We start from the raw sequence: 10,216 nt of genomic DNA, 5'->3' as shown, positions 1-10,216 counted from the left end.
AAAGTAGTGTTTTCAACAAAAACCTCACCCTGTTGTACAGCCAGATGTATCACTCAATGTGATTGTTTGCCATGAAAACAGACGAAAAAGGATGTTTCTAAAGCCAAATGTCAATCATGTGGTCTGACACCTACCCCCTCTGAGTGGTTTAAGGCATTAAAAATGACAACAGAGAAGGTATCAGTATTGTTGTTTATGGTTTTGTTTGCTTTTGAAGGTCATAAAGAGGCCTCAGAGTTGGTTTCAGTCTTTTTCTCAGCTGGTGAAAAACTCCTCATAGTGCTTTTAAGTAATGAAGCTGAGTACTTTGTCCACCACTGTTTATAACCCTGAACTCTGGGTGAATGAACAAGGACTCACATGTTTTGCCAAACTGTAAAACCGAAGCAGGGAGGCGGACCCTTGTGGATTACTCGTGTCGCAATTGGCTACTGGACAATGACGCAGCCATACACTACATTCCATGTTTGGAGTGGGCGTGGCCTCCACGCTCCGGGCAGGTATGTAGCAGAGATGAGAGAGGCGGTGCATAAACAGAGTGGGCGAAGATGGCGTCGAGCAAGAAGGGTGGTGGGAGTAGCAGGTTTGAGAAAAGTGTGAATGGGAGACGCTCGTCGAAACACAAAGAGGGTCCAGTTGGTGAGTTATCATTCTCTGTGTCACGCTGACCTCGTCACTGTCGCTTTTCACTTTCATTACGTCCCCTTTTACTGGACGCTCCTGAGCTGTCACCTCCCGTTAGCGTCCGTTAGCAGCTAGCTTGCCTCTGGTAGCCCGAGTGAAGTGCTCGGATTTAAGCCGCTGGTTCTGTCTCAGCTGCTCAGATCTCGTGATTGTCAAAACGAGGAAGCACTGAGGACATTTGCATCTGAAAACCTGTGCATCCCCCTTTACTGACATGCCTCTAGTTAAATAGATACATCATAGCTATATACAGTAACGTGTATTATGTACCGTTAGTCACATCTAGGGTTGCCAACTGTCCTGTATTAACTGGGACATCCTGTATATTGACTATTAACTCTTGTAAGTACATCAGACTGCACTCTACAGAGCCTACATCAGATAAAACCACAGTGGATCATGTGCCAATCACACCTGCAAAAAGAGTGTGGAGAGGATTTTCTCTCTGATGGCCATTAAATGGTCTGACTCAAGAAACAGATGCAGCACAGAGCTGATCAAAAATGAACTTCAAATATCTGTAAACTGTGACTTGTCATGTAAGGGCTTCTCCCTGGCTGTGCAAAAGGACAAAAGACTGCTTGAGTCAGTCAAGAGCAACAAAAAGTAACCATGGAAAAAGTACATTTGTTGAGTCATAATCCTCTTTTGCATTAAATTTTTCTTCTGCCTGTTTTTTTTTTTAAATGTAAAGAGCCAAATTGTGGTTTCTTTGAGGTTTATTCATATGAGGTTACACAATGATAAAGTAAGGATTAAAGGGACTGTACACACTTTCTGCATTCCCAGTTGAATCAGAATATGAATATACGCTGAATTCACACATCATGCTCACACCACCATGGCACCGTGCACCTGTCCCTTATTTAGTAGTGACAAAGTTGGCAACCCTAGTCATAGCGGTTATAGTAATGTCAGGGTTAGACACTGCTTAGAAATACACCTTTCCATGCTACATTTCTATTCACGTTTTCAACCCTCTGTGCCCCTAACCTCAGCCGCTGACACTGACTGGACACACCAGAACAGGTACTCTAAACTTAAACAAGAGGGGAAGGGAAAGGATGGAGGAGTGTAACTAGATTAACCTTCCGTCCCCAGTGTTAAACATGGAAGCCTCTGTGCTTAAATCGATTAGGTGAATTGGTAGATCAGGGCCGTCTGTGTGAAATGAGAGCAGGCTGACACAGGACGACGAATGGGCGGACTGTAAAAAAAAGAAAAAGAGAAAAGGAAAGACTTAACAGGATGCTGCCTGTGGCACTGTGGAGCTGATATTACTGTGACTAAACAAACCCCCTCTGTTGCTTTAATCTGCTGTTCAATGAACCACTGTCTCACTCAGGACTCCCATAGCGTTAACAGGAAACCAACAAAATGCCACATGTTGTCAGTTTGAGCACAATATTAAAACATGCCCACTTGTGTTTTTATGAATAGGGTGTTTCTATTAGACTTGGGCCTGTGTAATGAGATTAGAGGAGTTTAAACCTAATCCTAAATCTTGCATGAAGCTGCTAACATGCTCAATTCTAATTAGACCTGAAGATCAAATTTGTAATCTTCTATTTAATCCAAGTTGGTGCATTATAAACTAAAAGGAAACCTTGTCTGCTTCACTTGTAGGGGGCGCGGAGGCTCATTGTTGCTAGTTTCCTGTTGTTCAGTTTGGCCTTGTGTGTGTGAAGGTGTTCTGTCTAGGAGAAGGGTCACAGCCTCAACACGACACTACCGAGCCCCCGCTGTTGTCGCTTCCTCTTTGCCTGAGCACTGCACGAGTTTGCTATTTTTAAAGACTGCTTCCTATAGGCAAGGCATTTAGTAGAGTGTCACATATTAAGGCAAAGTTCAAGATGACTGACCGAACATCTAAAGGACATACGTGACAGAAGACAGATGTAGTGAAAATCGAGTTTTCATTTCTGGGTCTGTAACAGAGGAACTTTCACCTCCTTCTACTCTTTGTAGAAATGACCAAAACACTCATGTTTTAGTCATGTATTCAAAACAGCAAGTTCTTCCTGACAAATATTTGTCTGCGTCCTTTAGTACACAAGACCTATTTAAAGACCTAACTAAAAAAATAAACAAGTCTTCCTTACAACTGCTTGTTTAACTATGCAGAGTAAGGTAGAGTAGATATTAGATTAGATATACTTTATTGATCCCCCATTGGGGGAAATTCTTTTGGTCCAGGGCTTTACAACATGGGACAGAGGAATACAACAATTGTACTTACATAGTTAAAAATATAATAATAATAATTATAGGGATGCACCGAAACGAAAATTCTTGGCCGAAACCGTAAACCGAAAATGAGGAAACCAAGGCCGAAAACCGAAACGCTGAAATAAATTATTCTGCCAATTATTAGTAGGGAGACTGGGGACAGTTGTAACACTTGCTCTTGCTCCAATCAGGAACAAGTTATGAATCACCTGATTCACTCTGCACATGCTCAGTTTAGTTGCTGCTAGTTTGTATAGCAGTTTGAACACACTGGATTGAAAGAGCTCAAAGTTATAGACAGAAATGTCAAAAATGTTACAACTGTCCCCGGTCTCCCCTACCATTGCATTCATGGCTATGACTGTGTGCCAACCTCACTAAAATCAAGGATCTCATTGAACATATCAGACAAGAGGGTGCATGCCCCTCATCTGGTTCAGAGAGACGAGTCCTTTTTTCTGCGCTCTGTTCTCCTTCCTGCGCTGTGCGCTTCTCCGTCTCCAAGTGGGTTCTCCGCATCCTTCGCGGCCTGGATCATTTCTCGTGGGCGCTGCTTTATTCCCACATCCAAGTAATGATCTTTATAACGAGGGTCAAGTACAGTCACAATGAAGTGCAAAGGATCCAAATAGATCTCAGTGAAACGTGTTTTCACTTCGTGGTCTGTCTCAACCTCTTTGCTTAGAAGACGCTTTAGTGCTGCAATTAAAGGAATAACAGAGGCAGACATGTTGACCCTTATCCAGACAAGGGCGTACTGGCCGCGGTTTTTGCTTGCGTCATCACAACATTCTGTTTTGGACGAGTTGTTTTGGTGATAAAAGTATTTTGGCCAAAAACGAATTTTCGGTGCATCCCTAAATAATTATAATAGTAATGATAAAGGTTAGAATAAAATGAAATAAAGCACTTCTATGTACACTTTTATCTTATGAATAGATAGTAAGGTAAGTTATTGCACAGATAAAATTGCACCAGGTTATTAAAAACATACACAGTATGAAAAATTGGTGTGATTCAGACGTGAGATGGTTACAATAGTTTGTGGTTCTGAATCATAAACAAGGACCTGGGAAGACAGAGACATAGTGCCAAGTCACAAAGTAACAGTCGTGTCGTGAAGAGAAAGTAGTAGGAGCCACTGAAAGATCAAATGGAGGTGCATCAGTGTCAGATTATTGATCAGCCCTTAATGAATCATGAGCCCACATGACTCGTAATGATCAGACTTGTTACGGGAGGTTGCCTCAAGTAAGACAGAGTCAGGTAAGACAGGTAAGACGAGTTCCTTTAAGGGCTCAGGGAGAAGTTTTTGGCGGGCAATGAAATAGACTGAAATGAATACTGATGTCTCCATATGAGGCACAAAAGCAAACAGGACCATCAGAGAGGAGCTGGATTATTTCTAAACTGTTGTTTTACATACAAATTACTCCTGCTTGGGGTTCAGTGACAGGCCAGGGAATTAACAGCATGCTGCACTGACAGCCTTTTCAATAACTTCCATGCCAAAGGGATGTAGTGAGTTGTACTTATACATTTAAAACAAAGATGGATGCTTTTATTTGTCAGGAAAATAAATGCACACATACAGGATGAGATTGGTAAATTGATAAATCATCCCAGTCTGTCCACAAGGGGCACCAAATTTGACACACCATGAATGTTCCCCACAGGAGCTTCAAGATGAGTGCAGATGCTTCATTGATAATTTCATTAAGTGTCCCAGAAAATCACAACAAGTGAGAGAGTGAGCCAGGACAGCAAGAACTATAACAGGACCCTGAAACTGAATCAATAAAGCCAGCATTGGGGCATTGCTGGTTTAGTTCAGTGGGTCAGAGCTCGGTCCACAGACAGAGGTGGTAGTCTTTGTTGCAGCAGTAGCCATTTTTTCTTGTTTTTCTTGGTCCTATCGAATAGAAGCAACTGTCTCACAAATTTTTTAAGAAAGAGGCTTAGAATTATTACACTTGTCCTTTTCCTGTTGTGCATTATACAGTGTCTTTTTAAGGAAAAGGCCTAACACGCAACTCTCTCAGTGGACTACACACAGACTAACATACGATGGCTGGGAAGTGAAAGGCAAATTTACAAAGGATGAAACACTTTTACAAAGTTGGAGACAAATTTACATTTTGGAAAACATTATTACATTCAATAAGACCTAATTCCATTTAACACTTTTACCAAGGCCAACACAAATTTACATTTAAGAAAACAAATTTACAAAATCAGAAACACTTTCACAAACAATGAGAAAATTGTACAAGAGACGGAACATTTTTACCAGTCCTGAGACAAAATTACAAATGGCAGATTCTGACGAAAAAGGAATGTACCAGTGATTTTCAATAAAAGACTTCTGTAATGTGAAAATGTGCAACAGCTAAGAAATTAATATATATTTGACATTAACAACCCTGTTTCCACTTAAATATTTTGATTCAGACTGATAAGAGAACACCTAGAAAATGTGTTTCCACCAATCACAGCAATATCTGATTTGGAATTTGAAAATAAAAACCATAGAAAATTTAGCATATACATTTATTTTGAAATTCCAAAGTTTCTCGAGTGTCTGCTTGAGGCTAGCTCCGGAAGTACCAGAATCCACCAAGTCAAAACAGACAATCTTTACAGCAGAAAAAAACATGTTTACAGCCTGGTACAAAAAACAGTGTAGTCTGGATAGCTCATTTCTCTGTACGGGGTTGAATTTTTTACATAACGTGGCAATTTCAAAGATATTAAGATTACAAGTTTTCCTTCATGAGAGGCACAGCTGACTTGATTGACAGGCGGGAACACTGTAGCTGTTGGCAAGCGGGCTCAAAGCCCTTTACCTCACACTCCCTCTACAGAAGTTAGGTTGACAGTATTTCCAATATGGCTTCCACTGACGATTGGCTTCAAAACAGCGCTTCAGAAACAGACGGGTGACGTCACAGATACTACGTCCATTATTTATACAGTCTATGGTGTGATCTTATCAGTCTGAATCAAAATATTTAAGTGGGAACAGCGTTGTTAATGTCGACTTAATTCCCTGGCTGTTGCACACCTTTATACTACAGACATCTTTAATTTTGAAAATCATTGGTACATTCTTTTTCCTTTAGAATCTGCAGTTTGTAATTTTGTTTCGTCACTTGTAAAAGTACTTCTGAGTTTGTAAATTTCTTTTCTTGAATGTAAATTTGTGTTGGCCTTAGTAAAAGTGTTTTAATGTAATTCTGTTTTATGAAATGTAATAATGTTTTTTGAATGGCAAATTTGTCTCCAACCCTTTAAAATAGTTTCATCCTCTGTAAATTTGTATTGCACTTCACAGCCACCAACCTAACAGTACCAGCTCAAACAACAACATCGATGTTTTGAATCAGAGTTTAAATGTAGCGTCTCCGTGTTCTTGTGTTGTTTCTGTTTCTCTCTGGATGAAATGTCATGTCTCAGCTCCTCGTGTTAGGGGTCATTCAATTGTGAAATCAGCAGGGAAGTCTGAACTAAGGTCATTCTGTCCCCCCTGGAAAAATAACATTTTCACTCTCTTATTTTTTGCACACTTTGTTCATGTTTTGTATTCATCGCCCAAACTTTCTCAGTAGTTGGCAGATACTCCCAAGTTTCCTCTGCAAACAAATATTCAAAGGTCGTATGCAAATATTGTTAAAACCATGACTACATAACATTCAGCACTAAAATATGTCCCTTAAATACACAGTGTATGTGTGTGGGAGTTGCACTGTACCACGGGACTTCCACTAGATCCGTGTCCTGGTCTGTCTTCGATCCACTGCGGTCCGGCTTTATGCTCTCTTGTCCGTCAACACTCACTGGTTGCGTTTTCAGAGCAGGGCTGCCCGACAACTGGACTCGTGACCGAGGTTTTCCCGTGGTAATTACTGAATCAAGGATTCTCCTCCTCCTCTTCTCATCCATGTTGTCTTTATTGTCCTCTGAAAACCTCTTACGTGTTGACTCCAGGCCTGGCTCTGCTCATCATGATGGTTTGTTGTTGTATTCAAATGAAATACGATCTGCCGATTACTTCATAGTATGCATCGGACCAGTCTGCCTAGCATACTGTTTCCCACAATGCACAGCACTCGTTCCGCTTTTTCTTTTCTCTTCTTGGGGAACTCAGTTTTTAGGTGCTGTGAAAATTATTAAATTCCATATAAATCACTTCCTAACTTTTTAAATCAAAAGTGATGTTAAAGAAGCAGTTTCTCTATCAGCTTGGCCATTGTTTACTTTCGCATTCCAAAACCGTAAATTCAGTGACGTCTGGCCCAGCATACTGCAACACAGATCGAACAGAACAGTCATACTACATGCTAAATTCAAATGCAGTATGTAGCAGGCCGTTTCGAAAACAGCCAGTGTTTTATTCTGAAAATGTATATTTTAATGTTGTTTTGGTGCCTGACTTCCTGTCACGCTCGATCTGCTCTGTGTGAAATGATGCGTCAAACTCCGGCATCCGGCAAAAATAGAAGTCTTGCGTATCTGATCCGAAGGGCTCTGACCTGCCGGATCAGGGACGCAGCCGGAATGCAACAGAGTGGATCCTACAGTGGCCCTGAAGTGCAAATCGCAACGGCAAATCAGAAAACACTGCGACATTAACCAAACCGGAAGAAGTAGGTACCCGCGTGGGACATGACTCGTCGCTGATTGGACTGGTCTATCCTTTTGACCCGGAAGAACATGGTTTACATGTTTTCCAAATATGAGTGCCGCCAGCAACAACGTACATGCTGCTATTACAGTATTTCTCAGTTGCTAAAACACATTTCTTGACATCCACCACGCTTTTCGAGGGTACCTACTTCTTCCTGTGTTAGTGTTTTCTGAATTGCCGTTGTGTTTTCTGAATAGCCGTAGAGATTTGCACTTCAGGGCCACCGTAGGATCCAGTGGAAGTTAACACATTGACTAGAATAGAAACCTATCAGACCCGGTGCTGTGACGGATCGGAGACGGACCGGACACGGAATCTGGTGGAATTTGGCCATTAATGGTTTAATGTTGATGGGATCATTAAAAAATGTTGCTAAGTTTGAAATCACAAGTGGATTTATCAAACAGTATCAGATGTTTTTCTTCCTTTTGCAGTTATTTCAGACACAATATAATGCATTTCAAAGACTTCATTTTCGCTCTATTTGGTCTTTCCTTATTTATTAATTTTTCTAATTTGAAAGCCTGTTGATAATTACTGCTTTTACTGCAGTATGTGTTTATGTCATGTGGTTTATGCCCTCAATAAACAGGAGGGGAAAAAAAGCCCCTAAGATGCAATCTTAGAAAAACGTCACTGTCGAAATATTGATCACAGCTCATAACGGCTGTGCCACTGCCAATGTCTGTCTGTCACTACAAGATCTGCCAATTAGGTTGAAGGTCACAGGGAGTTGCACGCTGAACAGCCAATAGCAAAAAGCAGCAGAAAGTTAACTGTGCTGAAGTTGTCTGCAGCGTCTCAGCTCTGTTTTAAAGAGGCTTGGGAGGGACGAGCAGAGAGAAAAGAAAGAGGGCGACTCAGTGCCTCTGGGAGGAATTGACTACGACCAGGCGATAGAGGAAGAATGTCATCCTAGAGACGAGGGACAACAAAACCAGTCGCAGACTAAGGCTCTCTGCCTTACCCTCCCTCCCTATCTCTCATTCTATCTTTCTTCTCCCTCATGCTCTCGTTGCTTTCGTGGAAGAGAGGAGACAAACAAGGACAAAGCCTTGAACTCAGACGCTGGTAAATACTTTCACTTTTTTTCCGCCTTCCTGTAGCTAGTCCACGTTCATGCTATCCCTGAAGCAGGTTGTTTTCTGTCAACACTCAGCTCACACTGTACTCTGGGCCCCGCAGGAGTCATTATATATCTGTAATGTTGCTGCTGTGTGTTGTTCTACATGACTTATTGATGCTCAATGTCATTCATCTTTAATGTGGAGAGACCAGGTGGAACTTAATAGTTTCAGCTGGTTTACGATGACTCCTGTGGCAGTTACAAAGAGGGGTGGTGGTGGTTGGGTCTGATGGAGCCACGTGTTTGGATACTGAGAAAGGTAGCTTGTAGTAAACATGTTTGATTGAGCAATAGAGAGCATCTTATTCATCAGATTTGCTTTTATCATATGAGCCAGCGAGAGCCCTCAGGTCTTGAGGTAGTGGACTTTTAATGGTACCAAAAGTAAGAACAAAGACTCACAGTGAGGCAGCTTTTTACACAGCCCACGTCTGTGGAACACCCTACCTGAAGATCTGAGGGCTGCACAGAGCATGAATATTTTTAAAAGAAAACTCAAGACCTACCCTTTTAGTCTCACTTTTAACTGAGTTTTATTCTTATCAGTTTTATTTATTTATTTATTTATTTATTTATTTATTTGTTATCTGGTTCAAATTTCTGTCACTTTTATTCTACTTTATTTATATATGTACTTATTTATTTTATTTTTTAAGTACAGCATTTCCTCAGTTCGTTCAGCAACTTCTTTTTATTTTTTTATTTTATTTTTATTGTTTTTATGATTGCATATATTGTGTTCTGTGGGGTGGGTTTGGTGTCGGACTGGGGGTGGGATCTTTTTCTTAATTTATTATATTGTAGGTTGTTTTTATATACAACACTTTGTGTTACAATGTTATTGTATGAAAAGCACTTTATAAATAAAGTCTGAATGATTGATAAGGGAAGTGAGTGATCATACTTTGTTCCTCCTTTTGATTGTAAGTTGACAGCTGTCATAGTGTTACTCTCTCTTACTTCCTTGTTAATCTGTTTGATGTCTTATCCTCCCATCAAACAAAGGTGAAGTCATCACTGGGCCAATTTGGACCCTTAAGTGAGCGCTCCATTAAGATCGCACTGCTTCATTTGCATTCTATTTGCATATGATATACTCCCTGCAGTAAGACAGGGGTGTAATATGCACTGGCTTCATTATCATTAAGCAAGGTTTAGAGCAGCTTATGCTGATCCAGGGGTTCATAAAGTTCACGCCTAGCTTACTCTTGTCAACATGCAGCCTATCAGCGCGCCCAGCTCAGAGACTTGTACCCCCCCGCTCTAATTAAGCAATGCAATTTGAAGTCTGGCAGCCGGCCCAAGCAGGTCTGACTGCTAAAGCTGGTCCTGCAGCATGGTATTTGTGTGTCCTGCTTGCCCAAGGCAGCCATTGTGTCCCCTCAGGCCACATTGCAGATTGTGTTTAAGCAGCCAGATGAATGTGTGTATTTTTAGATGGTCTTTGTGCTTCTCTCGTGGTGTTTCCAGATTTATGCTGACGTAATCAG

The 10,216-nt window shown here is 41.1% G+C and overlaps 1 protein-coding gene across 1 annotated transcript in view; it reads left to right on the top strand.

Annotated features, from left to right (window-relative positions):
- The first annotated feature begins 500 nt into the window (after positions 1-500).
- Positions 501-10,216, top strand: part of lipeb (lipase, hormone-sensitive b) — a 35,096-nt gene continuing 25,380 nt past the window's right edge. Inside the window, exon 1 of the mRNA XM_034698094.1 lies at positions 501-639. Coding sequence (XP_034553985.1) covers positions 549-639 — 91 coding nt within the window. The 5' untranslated portion in view covers positions 501-548. The remainder of the gene's footprint in view (positions 640-10,216) is intronic.

The sequence above is a fragment of the Notolabrus celidotus genome, chromosome 12 (genome assembly GCF_009762535.1).
Source record: "Notolabrus celidotus isolate fNotCel1 chromosome 12, fNotCel1.pri, whole genome shotgun sequence".
Classification (NCBI taxonomy): Eukaryota; Metazoa; Chordata; class Actinopteri; order Labriformes; family Labridae; genus Notolabrus; species Notolabrus celidotus.
This window is presented reverse-complemented; position numbering and strand designations above follow the sequence as displayed.